Here is a 20,964-nt window from a genome sequence, read left to right as displayed (position 1 = left end):
CAGCTAAAAGGCAGATTAGTTCCAAAACTTTTAGCAACTTGTGGTCCACACAAGACCCACTTAAACAGTCAACAAGACGATGCAGCTAAAGACAGCCATGCAGACTCACCCTGTAGAGTGGGACGGAGAAAGCAAGGACAACAATGTCTCCAGAAAGACCGGGTTTCAGGCTCCAGACACACAAGGAGAAACACAGCACACGTGCTAAGCGGCTCAGGGGCTCGCCATGGCCGGCTCTGTGCACCCTCACACAATAGACCAAAAAGGCCAAATCCACAGCCACATGGGACGCTGCATCCAGGAAGCCCTTCAGAACACATGCACGCCTGACAGGACCACAGGCAGGAGGACCAAGGGGACCTCAGCGCCCCCAGACCATGTCCCTGGGCCACAGAGCAGCCAGGAGCCGAGCAAAGGGCAGTGAAGACCCAGACGTCAGAAACCTACACACACACTCTGACAATCCCTTCCTGAGCACACAGACTTGCGGTGTAGATGGCCCTGCTGAACACGGATCCACCCAGCACCCTCCAAAACCAACTCATGAACACTGGATTTAGAGAGAACTGGAAGGGACGTGGCAGCACCGAGGACTAAAGTGTGTGCTTTAGGCGTGGGCTCTCTGCAGCAGGGGCAGCCTAACCCGACTCGGGGACGTCCAGCCCAGTCCCCCGCAGCGTCGCAGGCAACAGTGGACGGGCCCCTTTCTGTGCACGGTCTCCCTGGCATGTGGCCCACACAGCTTCGCAGGGGCTCCAGAAGCCCATAGGCCCTGTGCAGGAAACATGTGCCTGCACCTACTGCAGATGCCCGGCAAGCCCACCCGCTGCCCTTTCCCAGGTTCCAGCAGCTGAGAGCGGAGGACAGAGCTGCTCGGGCGTGACAAGTCCGCCAGGGTTGGGACCCCAGGCCAGGTTCCATCATCACCACGCTGCCTTGGCCCCAGCTCCCCGAAACCCCCCAAAACCCCCACTCGGGATGTTGACAAGACGTATCACTGACTATGCAGAGCCTGTCGCAGACAGCCAACCCCACGAGTGTGCACAAGCCACACACACGCACCCGGGGTGCTGGGGGAGGCTGATAAGTGGGCATTGTGGCATTTAGATGGATACAATCACAGCCGAAGGATCAATATGTGAATTCCTAGGAGTTACAAGAATGAAATATATTTTTCATTGATTTGTTGTTTTAGACCATTAAAAAGATGGGTAAGCGTGTTAAAGCAGAGTAAATACTCAGAGCGCTAAAAAAAAACACGACCATTTTCACATTGTTGTAGAAAATCAATCTCGCTGACACACACTTTCAAAGTAAAACCCCAAAAAGCAGCTGGTGTGCCTCAGCCCGGGAGCGAGCATTCTCCAGCAGAGCCGGCCACTCGGCCATCGGACGGGCACAGGCCCCAGTACAGGAGCTGGGCTCAGATTTACTCCCACCGTTGCTTTTAGAAAGAATCCTACAAATGCCCAAATCCCCTTTTTTGTTTAAATTGACCAAGTGGCACCCATTTGCCTGGAGCGCTAAGGCAGACAGGGCGGGAGCGATGAATCGATAGCGGGAAATGGAGAGGCTGCGGCTTCCGCACGGAGTTAGGCCGCCGAGCTTGACATTATTGATTTTACCTAGTTCAGCTGGCCTTGTAATTAAAATGTAAATTTGAGAAAGAGATTATGTCCTGACAGAAATGGTAGGATTAAGGGGAAGATAAAAGCCCCTCACTGAAAATTCACAGAAAGAAACGAGAAAGAAAAAGCACCAGCTTCCGCAGCCGTGTGGATTTAGACCAATCTACTGCGGGTTCACCTGCATTTAATTGAAAAAACAGAGGCGGAATATAAACCAGCATTATGAACTGCCTCGGCTGCCACACTTCTGTGTCTGGAAGCCTCCAGAGCCCTGGGGCCCGCAGGGCTCCCAGTGGGATTTAGGGTGGTGGCGAGGGTGGGCCCACCGGGGGCACAGCTGTCTCTGGGGCCCTCCCGACCCTCGAGACCCTAGTCCAGCTGGGTCCATCACCATCAGGCCCCCGCAGCCCACCTGTCTGCGAACACAGACCCACGTCAGCCATGAGCATGACCTTCCGGCTTACACACAGGATGTCGTGAGCAAAGGGAGGGTGGCCTGGCAGCAGTCTTGCCTCTTTTCCTGGGCTCCTGAGGTACCCTCCATGGGCCAGGCGTGGCTATGGGCACCAGGGACTTGGGGCCTCCTGGCCTCATGAGGAGGTGGTGGTCAGGTGCCCTGGGAGCCCAGAGCGGGAGGCAGACTGCACACTGTCAGGCTTGCAGACTATGGGGATCGGCAATGTCTCTGTGGGGACATCATCTCCGCTCCCTCGTGGCTGAGGCTGCGGATGGCAGGTCCCCTTGTCATGGTGCTAGGGCTGTGCTGAGTCCAGGCGCATGTCCTATGAGCATGGCGGGCCCACCCAGCCTGTCGTCCAGTCCCCTCAGCCACTCCTGCTCAGCACCTCGCCATTGGGAGTGGCGGCAGCCCCACCGTCCCTGCTGGAGGCCATGGCCTCCGTGGCACAGTGGATGTGGAGCAGATGAAGTCCTCTGCGGACTGTAGCCATGCTCCCTGCTACGACCAGAGCTGGCTACCAACACAGCCCCAGGCCGAGCTCTCTCTTCTGCGGAAAAGGCTCCGTGCCCTCTAAGCAGGATGTGCCAAGGGCCAGGCCAAGCGCCTGTGGCTGGAAAGGGCCGAGAGGACCAGCTGAGGGTCAGTGCAGGGCTCCCAGGCCCGACGGGCAGGGCCTGGGGTCTCTGAGCCCGACCTTTGCTGGATGCACTGCTAGCCACAGGAGGTGCTCAGGCTGGGACTGCCCATCACCAGACTCCTCCGCTGCAGAAACCTGGAGAAGTGACCACACTGCACCGTGTTCGAGCTGCTCCCTGGCAGTCCTGGCCCCATTGCCCACTGTCCCAGCTTGGGCACAGGCAGCCTCGGGTGTGGCTGGGCTTCTGCTGGGCTCTGGCCTGGGCACAGGAGGGCGCTCACTGCTCCTAACAGATGCCTTGGGCAGCCCCCAGGTCCCTCGTGGGGGCAGGTGAGGCCTCTGGCCACAGGGAGCCCCTGCTCCAGGGTGGTGGGGGGGATGGCAGCATAAACGAAGCCATTTCAGGCACAGAAGAACACAGAGGAACGAAGAGCAGGAGGAGTGCCTAGTGGTTAGAGGAAGACCTGAAAACTAAAATGTGAAGGCCTGCGTGGCTGGGGCAGAGGGCGAGGCATGCACGCAGGCCCTGGCAGGCAGGGGGCAGGATGGGTGGCCGCTGCTTCCACGCCCAAGTTGGTGCCTAGGGAGAGGACACCAGGCTGGCGGCCAGCTGGCAGGAAAGGAACCAGGGCTGTGCCAGCAGCAACTGTCAGGTCTGGATGTGCTGCTTTGCGTGCTGCCCCTAACAGGCCCCAGCTGAGCTGCCTACCATCTACACCCTGCGGAAAAGTTCGCATTTCATCTTATAGATTCAGAGACAAGTCGACTAGTCTGTTTCTCCACAAAAGCCATGGGTCTTGTTTTTATCGGCCTCCTGTGTGTGTGCTGGGTGGATTTCACGGGTCCACACCCCCTCTCACCAGATGCCACCATGTTGGGGTGCAGACATGCGAAAGAAGGAAACCCCAGACAGGAAAGAGCAGTCACAGCTGGGTCTACACTTCCCAAGGCACAACCCTCCGCTGCCAAGAGCTACACAGGAGCCCTGGGCCAGCGGCAAAGTCCGTGACTCCACAGGTGATAAGTGGGGACGCCAGGGCCAATGAGGCCTGAGGACTAAGGAGCTGGTGAACGGCCAGCAGTCTCCCGGCACCTCGAGGGTCAAACCACATACCCACAGCACTCTCCCCAGGGCATAGGAGCCATGCGGGCTCTCTGTCCACTCTGGGGTGCCCACCCCCCTCCTGGACTCACTCCCCTGTGCTGAGACCTGTGTTTCCCCAGCAGGGCTGCCCCTCATGGAGCACCAACCTGGCTGTGCCCACTGAATGAGTGCTGGGGCCTGCCCACCATGGACAGTGGGAGCCCACGGTGAGGCAGGCCTCAGGGAGAAGCCTGGCCCGAAAGGACCTGGGGCACAAATGGGGAGAATCCCATGATTTTCAGTGACAGCTCTGCAATGTTAGCAGGCAGGGTGGCCACCATGGCTGGCTCCCCTGCTCAGTGGGCCCCAGACCCTGTGAGGTCACGCCCTGAGGGTCAGCATCCTTAGCAGGACCCCCCTCCCGCCCCCACTGCACTCACCGTACTCAGGCTGCAGGTGGTCAGGGATGCAGGCCTCATACCCTTCCTTCTCTGGGACCTCGACAAAGTCCCCATCATCCTCATCCTCGTCCCCTGGGGCTGCCACCTGTGGAAACCCCCCCCGCAGACCTGCCTATGAACAGAGCACAGAGGCCCAGACATTCCCAGTCCTACCTCTGCGGGTCAGGCGTGGGCTGCACCACAGCCCAGAGACCAAGGATTGTCTCTAGGCCTGGTCCCACTCCTGAGCTCATACCAGATCCACAGCTCTGAGTCTAAACCATGCTCAACCTGCCCCACCGCCTGGTGCCCTTTGAAATGCCGGGAGAGGCGCGGAGTGAATGTGTTTCCAGAGTCCCAGGACAGGCAAGACCGCCCCTCCCTGCAGGCCAAAACACAGCGTCTGGCAGTTCTTGGGGCAGCTCTTGGAAATGCTGGTGTGACTACGGCATTTCTGAAATATTCTGTTCTTAAGAGTAACTTGTTAAAAAGCCAAAAAGAAACAGTTTCCTTTCAATGATGTCCCTTTCCCCACCCAGGTCAATGTGGTGAGGGGTCCAGAGCTACCAGAGGAGCGGGGGCCACCTCTGCCCTAGCTTGCCCAGAGGGCCTAAAGAACTACAGGGAGCCGGCTTCCTTCCACGAGACCCGGACCCCTGCCCCAAACCCGCTGGCTAAGTAGCATCTGGCCTCTCCATGGAGGTTCCCAAGGAGAAGTTTGGGCCACCACACTGGGGGAGTCAGGCTGCTGCAAATGGCCTCACATTCTCAGTGACCCCCCAGGGGTCAAGCCCCAGGATGGGACTTGGGGGAGAGCAAACCACATGGATCGCTCCTTCCTGAGAGGGTCACGGCAGGGAGGAAGCAGGAGCGCCTGACCCACTGCCACCCCACCAGGGAGCACTCGGGGGCCAGCACAGCCTGACCAGGACGTGAACCCCGCACCACAGTTTCAATCCCCCAGAAGGAAACAATCCCACTGCCACCCCACCAGGGAGCACTCGGGGGCCAGCTCAGCCTGACCAGGACGTGAACCCCGCACCACAGTTTCAGTCCCCCAGAAGGAATCCTCCTCAGGATGAGGAGCCCTGTTGGATAAACGCCAATCACGGAGGCAAACTCTGGAGAACCTCGTGACACGCCTTCACTTCTGAAGTATTTCTCTGCAGCACAGCTCACAGGTACCAGTGAGGCCCAAACGGAGAATGGACAGCCTGGGCGACACCGGGGGCAGGAGGCCACCCCAGGCTCAGCTGAGTCACCGATGCCGGCAGCTCCCCCCCACAGCTGCCCGTCGCCACAGAGCCAGGCCTGGTGGCAGCCACCAGCAACCACGTCTGTCTGCCATACCTGCAGCCCAGGACGCCTGCCCCTGGGAGGCATAATCAGATGCAAATGCACTATGTTTGGGCACAACCCACTGCAGTGCATCTGGGAAGCTTGGCAGACATTAATCATCGGAAACTGTAATTTTTTGTTATCAGTCTAACACTGATCAAAAGGGAAGCCTGTCTCCACCACTGACCTGTGAAACGTCCCAATTATACTCTTTGGAAATGACAGGGGCACTTAACTCCCGAGCTGGGCAAATGACGGCGATCAATCACGTTTGAATAACAATGAGCCACGGACCTGAAAATTATTTTTGTATAGAATCTACCCAGGAATTTATGAAAGGTGGAAAGCAGCCCAAGGTTTTAGGGCATTACGGTTCTCAGCTAGTGCAGTGCGTATCAAACACTAAACAGAATTTATGTGTTTTAATTTTCTAAAAGGTAGATGTGGACGGGGTGCTACAATGCATAACAGAGCGCGGCGGGTTTTAAATATGGGGGTCATTTTCATAAAATATTACATTCACCACTCACACCCTTCAATTTCACCAGGGACTTTTACTAAATTTTCATTTCCTAAAAAATATTCAGCTGCTTAGCTAACTATTAGGAATTACACCCTTTTCCTCCCCAGCGAAAACTGTTTATTCCCGTGATGAAATAGGGAGCCCAGGCGCCTCTTTGTTCTTAAATTAGCACCGACAACGTGTGCCAGGTCGTACCCACCTCCAGGAGGACCCATGGGGTAAGAGCTGCACCCTCAGGGTCCCCGCAGCCGGGCCGCTGGCCTCTGCAACAGCCCATCTGTGCACGTGAGCAGGGAGCTCTCCGGCCACGGGTGGCCCCTGGACCCGTAGTGATCCCGGGCCAGAGATGGACTTTGCTGCTAACACCAGATCTGCAAATCCGCACTCCAGAGCCTCCGAGTTCAACATGGAGTTCCCGGGGCTGCGACAGTGCTCTGAAACCCCCCAGATCATGGGGGAAGGGCAGTGACATCTGCTGTCCAGATGCAGAGGAAGCCCCTCGACTAGGCACAGTGGCTGCTGCTGTGACACCTGTGTGCCCTGCTCCAGGGCCTCACACCAAACGCTGACTCAGAGAACAGAACACCGCCACCAACCAGGCCAGAAAACCCTCTCTAGGACCCCGGCCAAACAGCATGGCCTGGGGAAACTGAGGCCGGCAGGAAGGACCCCACCGGAGCCAGTCCCGGGGTGGGACAGGGAGGTGGCCAGAATCCAGACCTGAGGGAGGCGAGGCCCTGGGCAGGGCGTGGGGCAGGGGTGTGTGGACACCCTGAGAACCCTGGGAAGGAAGGAGATCATGCCACAAGGAGGCAACTGGTCCTCAAAATGGGGTCCACTTATGAACTGTTCTCATTCTGCAGCTCCCCACCTCGCCCCTGCAGCGTATGGGCTGTGCACCCACCTTCTCCAACAGGTGGAGTCCCTAGGCAGGCGGTCAGAGCCCTGTGGCCCACCAGACGCCTCCCGCACCGGGAGATGCCAGCCGGCTGCAGCAGGGAGGCGCCGAGGAGGCCTGTGGGCCTTCCGCTGGTATCCTAAAAATGGATTTGCATCCACAGTTAAAAGGATTTAGAAAAATGAGCTTCTAGGATCATAATTAAACAAGCAATAAAACGTCTAAAATATACAACACAATCAGCTTACAGCAGTGGGGGTATCAGGGTTCCTGATTATTGGAGGAACAGGAAGAGCGACCTGGTCTGGGAGCGGGTCTGCCCGCCAAATGCATGCCCGAGATGCAGCTGGGACTGTTAAATAAATTTTGTACGATCTAATTAACTCGGTGCGCAATCTCAATTACTTTTCACCCAAGAAATCACTTTTGTTCAGTTTTATGTGTGTCTGTTTCCCTTTTTAAAAAAAAAAAAATGATGTAAGGCCTCGTCAGACAAGTGAGCTCCAAACTGCATTTGTCTTTCAGCGGCTTGATGGCCATGCATTTAAAACCCCATTCTATCTTATAAACTAAAAATTAAACGTGCTCAGCTGTGATGGTCGTCATTGCATCTGCTATTTATATGCTAATGCCCTCCCTGGAAGGCCGTGCAAATTGCCCAGCCCAGCCAATATCTCATGTGCATCTCCAGTGGCTGGGGACGCGCCTTCAGAGGGCAGAGGACAGTGGGGCTGCGGGGCTGACTGGGGCAAGTGCAAAGGAACAGGGACCCCAGGCCACCACCACCCAGGCCACGCAGAGGCCTCTGGGACGCAGAGCAGGCTGCATGCACATGGCCTCCCGCTCAGGAACGACTGGTGCACAAGCGCCGCCGTGTCCAGAGTGACTGGCGCCCCCTTTCTTGTCTGATCCAAATGGGCTCAGGATGCAGTTCCCCAGGGCTTCGCCGGGGCAACGGGCTGCTAGCGGCACATGCTGTGGGGCCATGGGATGCCTGGAGGTCTGTTTCCAAGGCGAGGTGGGGTCCGGGCACATCCGTCCCCCAGCACAGGTAGTGACCCGGGAGCTGCAGGCGGGTAGCCTCTCCCCTGCGGCTGCTGCCCTGGGGAGGCCCGTGGGAGCGGATGAGCTGTGGGACAGGATGCCAATAGCATGACCACAGAGCACACAGTGCTTCCTGGTTAGAGCCAGCCACTTCCCTGGTTCTCACCACCCATGGAAGCGGCATCCACACAAGAACAGGGAAACCTGCTCCCTCAGCCCAACCTGCACAGGCAAAATGCAGGTGTCTGGTGGCCTTGGAGACCGAGACTCACGTGACTTCCCCCAGACTCAGTTTTCCCACCTGTGTAATGGGGAGGTGACGTCACCCACCTCCCAGGGCTGCTTGTGGGAAGGTATTCAGGGGCAAGAGGTGCACAGCAGCATAGGGCGAGCCTGGGAGCAATGGGGCTGTGCTCCAGGGCCCTAGGGCACAGGGGAGAGGGCTGGCCCTGAGCAGTGGGGAACCTATGTGTGCTCTCCCAGCACTGGTGAGAAGGGCGGAGGCGTGGGGACCCCTCCCCCAGCTCCAAGCCCTCAGCCACAGAGTGGCCTTCAGCGTGATGGAGGGAGCCTCATCTCCAGGAAGGTTGTTTACTGGCCCTGCCGAGCACAAGGTCCCCACTGCCGGCTGATTTAGTTCCCCTGCCTCCCTGGGGTGCCTGACTCCTTCAACATTTCATTCCCCAGCTTCCCGCTCTGTCCTTTTCACCTACAGGGAGCTGGCGCTCACGTGGTTCCCATGGTACAGAAAACTTGTGGGACACGATGACAGCAAGAGCGTCCAGAGCCCCTGCCTGAGGAGGGAGGAAGTTCCTCCGCCAGAAGGCCCATCCGCTGGGGAGACGGCTCAGGCAGGCAGGGGCGGCCGGTGTGGAAGAAAGCCTCCCAGAGCCCTGCAGGATGATGTCTGCTTTTGGAATGAGGATGTGCTGGCTGTCTAGACCTTGTGGCCACTGTGTCAGATGGCTGGTCGGTGAGAACGGAGACACCCACACAAGCATCTCACCCACTTAAACCTACAACCCAGCCATTAAAAAAAACCCATCTTCCTGAGAGTTTACATAAACTGATGCTTGAAGTTAATTTTTTCAGACATATTAGTTGGCAGGAAATTAATATTTTGTTAATTACACAATACAAAATAATTGGTGATCTTGACCACATAATTAAACCGCAGGCAATTTCAAAGTTTACAAAGGATTTTTATCAGTGTAATGAATGTAGCAGGCGTGGATTATTACACTCCCCACGGCAGCAGGCTGAAGACTAAATCTACCCAATGATGCTCCACATCGATCTATCTGAGATTTATCCCTAGCTGCTCCCAAACACAACAGAGACACACTCTATAAAACAAACAGTTAAACGTATTTAAACTGGCTTAAATACTTCTCAAAGTCAGAACCTCTGTGTCAAAGGAAAAACAGTATGTACAAACCAACAGCAACCCCAAACCAGAAAGGGCCACCTTCCAACACCCCCACCCCAAGGGCTTGTTCCCCATGGGCCCCTGACTGTGGCGGCATACCAGCCAGAAGCCCTGTGTCTGTTCTCATCTCCGGCCCATCCGTCCGAAGTTCTCCAATACTGAATCCCTCGTTCCCAAGTCATCACCCCCAGCTCGGCCTACTGTGCAGAGTTAGGACGCTGAGCCCCTGTGGGAGGGGAAACGCTAAGGCAAACCATGTAGAGCAGCTCGCTTGTGATTTCTAGGGACCGCAGTGGTTCCTGCAGCCATAGGCCCTTCGTGGAGCGGGAGCTGATGGGCAGATACACAGCGGCTATTCTGGGAAGCGGCGCTCACCTGAGCGGGGCGCTGCCACTCAGCCACTCGTGCCCCAATCGCTTTATCTCCAGGCGCCGCAGCCCGCTAGCGCGGTAAGCACAATCTCCAAGGATTTCAGAGCAGTTCCTTTTTTCAATCAGCTTGTGGAGAAGCGGCTGGAAAGCGTCAGCGCGCTGACAGAGGCAGGGACGCTCCCTTCCCACTGCGCCACCTTCCCCCAGGCAACCCAGGTTGGCCTTGCTATCCCTGCGCAGGAGGGGCTGGGCCCCTTCTCCTACAGCGCTCCTCCGGGTTGGCCTCCCACCCTTGCCAGTGCCCCCAGCATCCCCAATGCCCCTAGTACCCCCGATGCTCCGTGGAGTGGCATGGAGCTGCCCCCACCAGCTTGGTTGTCTGGAGGCAGTGCAGGAGCTACCCAACAGTCCCAGCATAGTCAAGGCCCTGTGGGGGCCCCAGGAGTCCATGCGGGGACAACAGCAGCCACAGCAGAGCTAGCAGCCCAACCCTGGCAGTCCCAGGGCACCCAGGGCAGGGCTACTTCCACACAGGGAGCCTGAGCCCACTCTGTCTCCTCCAGCCCTTGGGGCATCCGGAGAGAGGCCTCCCAGCTGCTGTTCACTGGCCGCCGCAGGCTGGAACCCACCACACTGAGCACCTTGTGCCTCCTGCTGGGAGGCTGCGGCTTCCAGGGACACGCGGACCCCTGCCTCATTGGGTTCATTAGGAGACGGGCCCTTCCCCTGGGGGCTCTACAGCCACAAGGCAAGATGGTTCTTCCACCAGCTCTAGGCTCGGGGCCCTGTGGGCCCCAATGGTACTGTGGACCCCAGGCCCAGAGGGACAATGTCATGCTGCCCAACCAGCCCTCACGGCTGCCAGGGCTCTCCCCAAAGCCCCTGCTGCTCTGAGGGTGCCTCCCCAGCTCCTTCCCAGTGCAAGCCCCTGCTAGGTGGGGAGGGGGGCTGGTCCTCAGGGCGCCATAAAGGGGGCACCCAGAGGAGCCAGCCCGATTCCCCACCCCTCCCTGCTCTCAGGCCAGCCTCTGCTCTGATGCCATGATCCTGGCTCGTCTAACGTTCAGAGCTAAATCCTGACATGCTGGGAAGAGCTGACCAGATCACCTCCCTCCTGAGACCAGAAAACAACCTTCCTTTGCTGTAAAAGAAAAAAACCACCTTGGTCAAAATTCACACAACTAACTTCTTAATGAGGTCACATCCCCAAAACAAGGCTCTTCAAGGAATCTTGTGCCCACAGAAACACCTCTAGGACATCGGTCAGCAAATACCAGGGAGCATGAAGGCTGGGCTCCCTGCCCAGAACTTTCCTCTGATGCCACAGCTTTGTGGAAGAAAGGCAAGACCGCCCTCTGCCGGTCTCCGGGGACCCCCACACCTGCACCTGGAGGACAGCCAGGGGGGCGGATGCTCAGAAACTCACACGAGGGCAATGGGCTTGCAACAGGTGTCCAGTGGCCCTGGAGAGATCAAGGTCACTAAGGGCCAAGACCCAGCATGTCACCTACTGTCCATCCTAGATCTGAGTGGCTCCAAATCTGCTCTCTTCCCCACTGCGGAATGCTGTTCCTCCCACCCCAGAGCTCCTGCTGGAAACAGTTATATCCACCCAGAGCCAGGGCCCCTCTCAGTGGGCCAGGTCCGGGGTCCCAGCATCCTGGCAAAGAGGGGCACTCTGGGATCTGCCTTTTCAGTTCTGAGAGGCCAGCAGCTGTGCTGACACCCCCCCACCCCCGCAGTCCAGCTCTGGCTGTTCCACCCTGCTGGCAGGCCCTGAGGACACCTACAAAGGAGACGGCTCTCAAGTCCATGCCAGACATCAAGGTCTAGGTCCTGGCACAGGCCATGGGAGGTATCTCAGGAACTGATGGACTTCACCTGTGCCCCATCAACAAGTGTGGGCCTGTCCCAGCTCTACAATCTTGCCCCAGGACCCAGCACTCAAGGGGACCAGCCACCCGCTACCACACCACATGGGGCCCGTGAGGTGCCACACGACCAGCAGACACCTGGCCTAGACTGGCTTCCCCAAATGGGGCACCAGGCCACATGTTCACCCCACCTCGCCACCCAGAAGCTCTTTTGTGGGGCCCTGCTTGGGAGGGCCTCCCACCTCCCTAAGCCAGGACATGGCCCTCTGCATAAAGCCAAGGCCAAGTCCTGATTCTCGGTCTGTCACGAGCACCCTGACACTGAGCGCCCTCGGCTGCAATGTAGGTGGACGGGACGAGGCCCTGAAGCTTGGAAGGCCCTTACCAGCTCACAGGAGGCTCTGCTAGGGTGCTTGGGGAGCACAGGGTGCAGCTGTGCAGCGGGGCTAGACTAGGTCTCAGCTCAGCCCACGGCCTTCTTCTCCTCCTCCAGGGCCCTGGGATCTCTCTCCAGACTAGACCACTCCCCCCCCGCCCCCCCCCAGCTCTGCCACTCCCTCCTGCCTGGACCCTGTCCCAACCCTCCATCCGCAGGGAAGCCTGTTGCTCTCTGGCCCCTGGGCCAAAGCTTCCATTTCAGGAGAGGAGCTCCCACTGAAGTAGGAACCAGAATATTCCCAAGGCCCAGTGATGCTTGCTGACTCAGAAAAGAGTTCAAAGAGGAGATCTCCTTGCTGTCACCCCTCCCCAGCCCAGTGGTGGCACTCACCTCCCTCTGGCGCCCCTCCTCAGGCTTAATGTCCAGCTCTTCCGACCGCTGCAGGGTGGTTTCCAATTCTGCCTTCAGGTCAATGGCAGCTTCTAAGTGTCTGCCATGGATCCCCGCGCGGGTGAACAGCTGCCAATGAGGGGGCACATCACTTGGGCGGGCCAGGGCACCCTCCCCAACCCCTCAACTCACCCCTGCACACCCCATGGAGTACACAGTCCTTCCCCACCAGCCTCCCCTCCCCGCGTCATCCCTGCACACCCCGGCATGTGCGACCTCACCTCGACCCTGGATGGCACAGCCCTCCCCACCCCCCTGCAGCGTCACCCCTGCACACCCCGTGGGCCCCTGACTCTGCCCCAGGACCCCGGCACACGCGGACCTCACCTGGACCCAGGAGCGCACAGCTGGCAGGAACTTGTTCTGGATAACCTTGAGCGCATCCCGGGCTGACTGGATGACGGCATGGTTGTCCTCATCCTCATGCACCCTCAGGCTGTCTGGAACAAAGCATGAGGGTCACTGAAGGAGCCAGGGTGGGTCACCCAGCACTGCAGAGGGACCACCCGCACTGCTGCCCACCCTGCCCCAGCCACGTTCTGCCCGGGACCCTGCACCTCATGCCTGAGAAACAGATGCGCTACTTAAAGATCTGGCTTTGGTGGGGACTGTCTCACCCTGAAGCTAATGCCTCCCCCCACACCACACCCCAAGGCCCCACACGGCATTCACACAGGTACACAAGCCCCAGGCCATCCAGCAAGCCCGGGGAGCTGTGGAGCCCCCTCCCCCATACAGCCCATACCGCGGCTCAGTCCCACGGGCCCCCCTCTGCTCCTGCCACCTGGTCTGTCTCTAGTCGGGCACCCCACCTCCTGCACATGGCCTGCTCCCTGGCCCCCAACAGCTGTTAGCTCCCTGGGGCTGCTGACACCCAAGAGATCCAGGGGCAGCAGGTCTTCACACAACTAGTCTGACCAGCCTTCACAGTCTGACCTGTGAACACCCCTAACGGGCCCCCAACCACCCACACCCCACACACTGCCGGGCCATATGGGGCCCCACCTCTTACGTGGCATCCTTGTGAACGTGGTGGGAAGTTGCGATCCAACTATGTTTCCCTCCAAAGCAGAGTGGGGGGCACATGATCCCTGACAGTCACCCTCTGATCCCGATGGGCCGGGGACCAGGCACTGCAGCCTCCCCAAGGGCTCCCCAGTCCCCCAGAAAATGAGGCCAGCCCATCACAAGGAGGACCTCAGGGTGGAGCCGCGGACTCTGAGCCTTAAGTCACCCCTCACCCCAACCTTGGAGTCTCTGCCCTGCTCACTGTCTGGGAAAGTCTGGGCTCTCACCAGCAGCCCTAAGGCCCATGGCTGAGGGGAGAGAGCCCTGGCCAGCCAGCAGGAGCTACAAGTTACCTGAGGAGAGCTCCACATCCAGCATGTACTTGTGGGAACCCAGCCCATGGCACCGCACGAATTCTTCCTGGTCACTGTCTCTGTCACTGTCCTCCTCCTCCTCGTCCTCCTCCTCCTCCTCTTCGTCCTTGGCCCCTGCGGTGGTCTGAGGGGGCCCCACCCCACTGCTGGCTCCTGGACAGCCGGCAGAGGCAAGCAGGGTCTTGCTACAGCAGGGCTGCTCCTCGTCTCCGTGATTCCCGGCACTGGCCCAGCTAGAGGCACTCTCCATAGACACATTGAAGCCCACTGTGGGCAATGAGGTGCCCAGGCCTGTGGCAAAGTCCAGTGGCACCAGCAGCCGAAAGCAGCTCTCCACCTCTGTGAGGCAGCGCCGGATCTCCTCGGCCATTTCTGCAAACCACGTATGGCCTGTAGGGGCCACCAGCACAGGGCACAGCCTCCCCTGGTGCAGGGCCCAGGATCAAGGGTAGGGCGATGTTCCGGGAGCAGGTGGGCCCAGGGGCAGGCAGGCTGGGTGGTGACATGTCACATGGAAGTATAGGTCTCCTCCTGCCCCCCAGCAGAGGCCAGTGCCCTGGGCGTGCAGAGGCTTGGTGATCACTGGGAAACCACCAGCTCAGCAGCACGAGGCTTCCCTCTGGGACGTCCTCAGAGACACCCTCAGGTTTGGACTTTGGCCATGAGGGTCACGGTGCCCCGGACACCAAGTGGGACGTGCCACCATGGACAGAGCTTTCGGACAAGGGAGGCCCGTGGGGAGCCATCAGGACACACACCACTTCCCAGTCCTCCCTTTGGAGCACATCTCGACCATTCCATTCCTGCCAGCCACTTGCCAATGGGATCTGCCTGGGGCCAACCAGCACCCTCCTCAGGCAACAGAGGCCTGCTTCCAGGCTCCTCCTAGGCCAGGAGAGCCAGAAATGCCTTAAGCTGGGGCCTGCCTGTCATGGAAAGGGCCGGGTGCTCAGAGGCATCAGGTTTTGGAAGTGGGGGGTGCTGGCAAGAGGAAACAAGGGCCATGAGATGAACAGACACATGTCCCCTGCTTCCCCCAGCGAAGAGACCTTCCAGGAGGCATGAAGGAGACCTTCCATTCGGCACCGCCAGGGGGCGCGGGAGAGAAGTGGCCACCCAGAGGTTCCTGAGAACAGGGCTCAGGTCTGCCCTAACCTGGGCACGGAGGGTGGGCTGCACAAAGCCCTGATGCAGCTCAGCAGGCCCAGCGCCCTCAGGCCTGATAAGCACTCACCCTCCATCTCCCTGATGGCCCGCTCAGACTTCTCCCGGTAGATTCTATCCAAGCGCTTCTGCTTCTCCTCCTCCCGCTTTCTCTCTGCCACAGTCCGCGCACTCAGGTCCTGAAAATCCACCTGGGAAATTGAAGGGGACGTGAGACCTGACTGCACAGAACACAAAGAAAATAAGTCAGACAGACCCAGTAGACGTGCCAGCACAGAGCCAGATCCTCCGGGTCCCTGGGGTCCAGCACTTCCAAACACAAGGAAACACACTTGACAGCAATGATTGATCCCCAGCTGAGCACAGCCAGCCCACAGTCCAGAAAGCAGCATGCCTCTGAGAAGAGCGTGTGTGCGGGGGAGTGGAAGGAGCCACTCGCCCCACCCCGGGGCCTAGAAACACCCCAGGAGGGGACCTGGACATGCAGTGTCAGGCAGCATGCTCAGGCTGTAGAGGGGACCAGCCAGCTGCCCGGACAGGAGGGCAGGGGTGGTGGCAGCCAATCCTGGTGGGTCTCACGCACCCAGGACCACCAGGGCCCACAGCAGACCCAGGAGGGACTCAACTCCAGGACACAGAACAGGGTTGCATCTGAGAAGCTGACCCCTTTCTCTCATTTGGCTTTCTATGAAGTCAGGACCAGAGTCCCAGCTCCCTCCACCCGGACCTGCTGCCCTGCTCCCGGGAGCCCTGCCCCCAACACTGGCTGGCCCTGAGAGGCAAGTCTGTCCACTAATGCAGCACAGAGCATGCGGCCTGCCCACCTGTTTGCTGTGTCTTAGAAAGTGGTAGCCCAGAGCCAGCTTCTTGTAGGCCGCGCCGTACTTCTCATTCCACCCTTGGATGGCCCGGGTGGCAGCCTGCCGCAGCCTCTGGGCCACCTCCCTGGGGGGCGGCAGGGGCTGCTCATGGTCAGTGCCCAGTGTGAGCTCCAGAAACTCCTGGAAGTTGGAAACAACCAGCATCCTGAACTGGTGGGACCGGGTGAAGAGCTCATCTATGGCCTGGAATGCAGAGAGGCGGATCTCGGCATGGTCCTGGCTCAGCTGGGCCATGAGCAGGTGGTAGGCACGGCCAAGTTGCTCCTCCGAAGACCTAGGGACACCAGTCATCCTTGCCAAGGCCTGATCCTGTGTGTGTGCATAGTGTGCAAAGCAGCAGGGACGTACACTCTCCCACTCCCCTCCCCTCGGTCCAGAGCAGGCTGGACCAACGACTGCCCTCAGGTTCCCACATGCTTCTGTATGACCCACAAGCAAGAATGGCTTTTACGTTTTTTAATGAAAGAATAATACTTCATGACATGTGAAAACCACGAGAGCCAGCGTCAGTGCCCATCAAGTTTTATTGGGACACAAGCACAGCCGCCTCGTCACATCGTGCCCGTTACTGTCCACGGCTGAGAGGCCATCACAGAGACTTTATGGCCTGCAAAGCCTCAAGGAGTCACCGTCCGACCGGAGCAGAGACCCCTGGTCACCAGCCTCCCCTGCAGGCGTGCCAGGGCACTGAAGCAAGGAGGAAGGGACCTGCCGCCCCTCCCCCCGCAGAAGCCCGCATACACCCTGCCCCCTCCTGCCTCCCCTCCCAGCTACCTTCCCTGCAAAAGAAGCCACCAATGTTCTGGGCTGTTCTGGGTCTCCAGGGAAACCTGATCTGGGCTGCAATTTTTTTGTCAAAAGCTAAAAACTTCATTACTCAAAATCACTTGCGTTTTCCTGTTTTGTAAATACAGGATAAGGACAATCAATGAATCTCAACTTTGTCCCAGCTGAGGCCACCTTTGAAGCATTAAAGCCCAACATGCCCTCCCCCTCAACCCTGGGACCACTGCCCCACAAGGTGACCGCCCACCAGAGCTGGGACCTGCAGGGTCCTGGGGGAAACATCTTGGGCCGTTCCTTCCCTGTACAGAGGCCATGGTGGGGGCAGACAGGCAGGGCTGACAGACAAAAGTGGCAGGAGGCCTGCCCCCAGGAGTGTCTGGACCCGCAGAGCCAGGCAGTGTGAAACGCGGAACCTTAAGACATACTTGCAAATTTTCTTCAGTTCCTTCATTTTCTCAGGACTCAGCTGGGGTTCTCCCGAAGTCGTGAGCTCTTCGACCAGGTTGGACAGTTTCTGATCCATATCTAGAAACACGTGTGGCAGAGACACGGAAGGACCACCTAGCCTTCGCGGTCTGTTACACGTTTCCTGAGCTCACTGTGTCCTGGGCATTCCGGGGAGCTGCAAGGCTTGCCCCTCCAGCCCTAGCCTCTGATGTGACCTGGCTGCGGAAATACAACAATGCAGATGGTATTCTGGGCACAGCATTTTGGGTGGTAAATCAGGAAAAGCACAACACAAGAGTAACTCTAGAGTTCTCCAATTCCACATGTGGGAGGTACCTCAGCAACCCAAGAATTCAACTGCCTAGATAAAATTTAAATGAGCTTTTCCCAAAGGTGCCTGTGGTCCTTTCTCCCTTCAGCACACGGCTCATTCACAACCCACAGGAAGCCTCTGTAGATCACAACCCACAGAAAGCCTCTGCAGACGGCAGAGCGAGTGGCTATGGGCCAGCATCACTTGCACCCAGAACTCCAGGGCTGAGCACACAGCAGGTTTGCAGGAAGGGAAACGAAGGGCGAGGCTCGCGCCCGACGGCCCAGGAAGTCGGTCACTCAGCAGGAACTGAAACTGGGGGCAGCACGGGGGCCAGGCTGGCTGGGGGGCTGCTTTATTTGGTAGAAGGAGGGCCCGGGCCCAGCACTGTACACGCGCCCCTCCAGGAGCCACTCTCAAGCAGTAATGTTTGTCACTGACACTAACTCAGTACCCTCTTGGAAGGTGTAGGGAGCTGCTCATCTCATCGGAGCACCCTCCTGGTATCCCCCACTGACCATGGGTCCCTCCCCATGGACTCTGCCAGAGTTCCTAAGCCCAGGGCACCATGGCCACACAAGACAGAAGAGGGGGTGTCTCAGGGAGGAGAAGAAAGCAGTGACCAGGGAGGAGGGAGCGTCCAGAAAGCAGAAGGGGTCAGGGTCAATGTTCTAGCGAGAAGAAGGGGACAGTGGGGTGAGGGGAAGAGGAGGAGGAGGAGGGGGCAGCGGAAGAGGATGGATAGGTGTCCCAGGGAGCGGGGGAGGAGGGATGGCGTCCTGGGTGGGGAGAAGGAGGGACAATGTCCTGAGGGGAAGGGGGAAGAGAGATGGTGTGGGGGGGAGGAGGAGGAGGTGGTGGTGGAGGTGTGGGAGGGGGAGAAGGAGAGGGAGGAGGGATAGTGTCCCAGGGAGGAGGAGGAGGTGGTGGTGGTGGTGGAGGGAGTGGAGAAGGGCTGGTGTCCCTTAGAGGAGGAGAGGAAAGAGGGATGGTGTCCCAAGGAGGAGGAGGAGGCGGAGGGGGAACAGTTTCCCAAGGGAGGGCAGAGAGGAGGAGTGGGAGGAGGGGGGCGGCGGGGGGAGGGGGGTGGTGGGGGGAGGGAGGAGGCGGAGGAGGATGAAGAAGAAGGGGAGTGGGAGGAGGAGGGGTGGTGTCCCAGGGAGGAGAAGGATGGAGAGGAGGAAGGGGAGGAGGACGAAGAGTGTGACGAGGAGGAAGAGGGGGGAGAAGGAGGGAGAGGAGGAAGGGTTGGTGTCCCAGGAAGAAAGCGGGGCTGAGGGGCGCGTCCTGGGGAGAAGGACGGAAACAGTCCCGGGACGAGGCCGACCCTCAGGACCCCAGCCCGGCCGCAGCCCCTGCCGGGTATCGCGACGACCGCGACACCTACCGCGTACCAGGCCGCTCGCCTCGCCCCGCCCCTTCCGACGGGGACCCCGCCCCTATCACGTGCCCCAATTCGCCACAGTCATTGGCTCGCCCGGGCACGAAGGGCGCGGTGACGAAGGTCAATGAGGCGACGACCGCGCCTAGGGGCGACGCGACCGCTCTCCCCTTAGCCCGCCCTTCCGGCGGGGACCCCGCCCACCTCCTGTCACGTTGCCCCGAGCTCGGCAGCCAGTGGCTCGCCCTGAGGCGCGAGCGCCGGGGCGGGGCCGAGATCTGCGCGGTGACTCAGGCGCGCTCCCGGAGGGTCGGGACGGCGGAGGCGGGCGCGAGAAAGGAAGCGGGCGGGCGCAGCAAATTCTTAAAGGGGCCGCGTACGCGGGTGCCGGGGCGAGACAAGGCGGGGCAGGCCCGAGGGGTGCGAGTGTGGTCTCCATGCCGCGGTCGCCCAGGAGTGTGCGATTCCCGGGCCCTGACACCGCGACAGGCAGGCCGGGATGGCCCGGGTGGGAGCCGGTGCGCCCTTCTCCCGGGGGTGCCAGACACCCCGCCGCCCCGCGCTGCCTGCTGCCTGGCACGGACGGCAAACTAGGCCCTGGCCCTCCCTGCCCCGCTGTCCGACCCGCGCTGGTGACCGCTTCCGGAGGCGGTGAGCTCGGGGAGCCCTCGCCGTGCAGGCAGGGACCCCTCCTGGCGCTGGCCAGGGTGCTTGCCAGGCTTTGTCCTTCTCCAGGACGCCCCTCGCCCCTGCCCGCTGAGCAGGGCAGGCCAGGCTGGCCTCGTCCAGGCCCCGCGCTGGCTCGGCCCTGGTGCGGCCCAGGTCCCGACCCGTGCCGTCCAGCCGCGCGTGTGCGCCCGTGGGTTCCCTGGGCACCCCCACCTGGGGAGGAGGGCCTGGGGGTGATCCGCCCAGCTCTCCGGTCTCTTGCACCAGGGGGTCCCCTCCAGACCAGGCGGTGGCCTCACCCAGCCTCTTCTTGGAGCCTGTGCCTCTGTGCCCCCAACCCACAGGCTACCACCCCCTTGGACTTTTGTCTTTGCCTTTGCCTCAGGAACACCGGCCTCACCCCCAGGTACTGAGGCCCCCGGTGCTTGGGGCTCTTTGAGGGGGTCTCCACAGGGACTCAGAAAGTAGGTTGCATGTTTTCTAGGATCTTGGGGGTATGCAGAATGCCGTGGAAATACCATGGACCTCTGCACATGGGACCAGGGCCACATGGATCTGAATGCCCTCAGTAGTATCCTTCTTAGCAGCAAAAGGTGGTACCAGCCCAAGTGACCATCATTCGATGGTAGATGAACGTCTGTCCTTCAGCCAAAAAGGAGGAAAACACAGACACCCTCGATAACACAGATGAACCTTAAAAGGCCCTGATATTGCGGGATTCTATCGACACAAAATGTCCGGGGAAGGCAGATGCGTGGGGATAGATTAGTGGCTGCTGGTGGGGAGCGTGGCGGTCAGCACGCTAAAGCGTCGAGCTGGATGTGTCCAGAGAGGCAGGTCCAGGTGTGGCAGCTGTCTCTCAATAATGCAGTCAGGGAAAGAGAAGAGGAAAGTGGGAAGCATGCCGACTCGTCCTTTCTGTGCGCTTGATCCCAGGCCTGGAGGTTGCTCTGAGCAGCCTCCAGCTTGGCAGCCTCCCTGCGTCTCCTGAGGTGTGGGTTGGCCTTTCCGGTCTCTGGGTTGGCCTTTCCGGTCTCCCAGCTGTTCCCATCAACACAAAAGCATACAGTTTTTCTCGTCCCAACAGAACCCTGCTCTGCATCCACCTTCCCCTCTAAGCCTGTTAGGGTTGTGGTGCTCTTGTGCAGCAGGGCTCCCCCAAAGAGCTGTGCATTTGCCTGCACCTCTTTCTCCTCCTCTGACCCCAGCGGCCTGTGATGTTTGTGTGGCCCAGTCACATCTCCTGCCTGCCTCCCTCGGCTCAGGTGATGGGATGTTTGTACTTCCACGTGCTCAGGCCAGTGACCTGGGGGCCGCTGGCACCCGATGTACAACCCACTGGGGGATCCTTGCAGGCCAGCAGCTGCCCTCACATCTGTAGAGTCC

General features: G+C 59.5%; 1 protein-coding gene across 5 annotated transcripts in view; it reads right to left on the bottom strand.

Annotated features, from left to right (window-relative positions):
* Nucleotides 1-19,046, bottom strand: part of UVSSA (UV stimulated scaffold protein A) — a 35,253-nt gene extending 16,207 nt beyond the window's left edge. For 3 of the 5 annotated variants that reach the window (XR_007125246.1, XM_047718597.1, XM_047718599.1), the window contains exons 1-7: nucleotides 17,194-18,342; nucleotides 15,926-16,256; nucleotides 15,172-15,292; nucleotides 13,917-14,309; nucleotides 12,883-12,995; nucleotides 12,496-12,624; nucleotides 4,250-4,355 (exon numbers count right to left, since the gene is read on the bottom strand). Coding sequence is in view for 4 of the 5 variants with exons in the window: in XM_047718597.1 (XP_047574553.1) it covers nucleotides 4,250-4,355; nucleotides 12,496-12,624; nucleotides 12,883-12,995; nucleotides 13,917-14,309; nucleotides 15,172-15,292; nucleotides 15,926-16,256; nucleotides 17,194-17,291 (1,291 nt within the window). In the remaining variant the exon portion in view is untranslated. Of the gene's footprint in view, nucleotides 1-4,249; nucleotides 4,356-12,495; nucleotides 12,625-12,882; nucleotides 12,996-13,916; nucleotides 14,310-15,171; nucleotides 15,293-15,925; nucleotides 16,257-17,193; nucleotides 18,343-18,915 lie in introns of those variants that run through there. The other 2 variants (XM_047718596.1, XM_047718595.1) reach the window with 2 other exon arrangements.
* Nucleotides 19,047-20,964: the final 1,918 nt, after the last annotated feature.

This window comes from Lutra lutra, chromosome 2, assembly GCF_902655055.1.
Source record: "Lutra lutra chromosome 2, mLutLut1.2, whole genome shotgun sequence".
NCBI lineage: Eukaryota > Metazoa > Chordata > Mammalia > Carnivora > Mustelidae > Lutra > Lutra lutra.
Note: the sequence above shows the minus strand (reverse complement) of the source record. Positions and strands in the feature narration are given on the sequence as shown.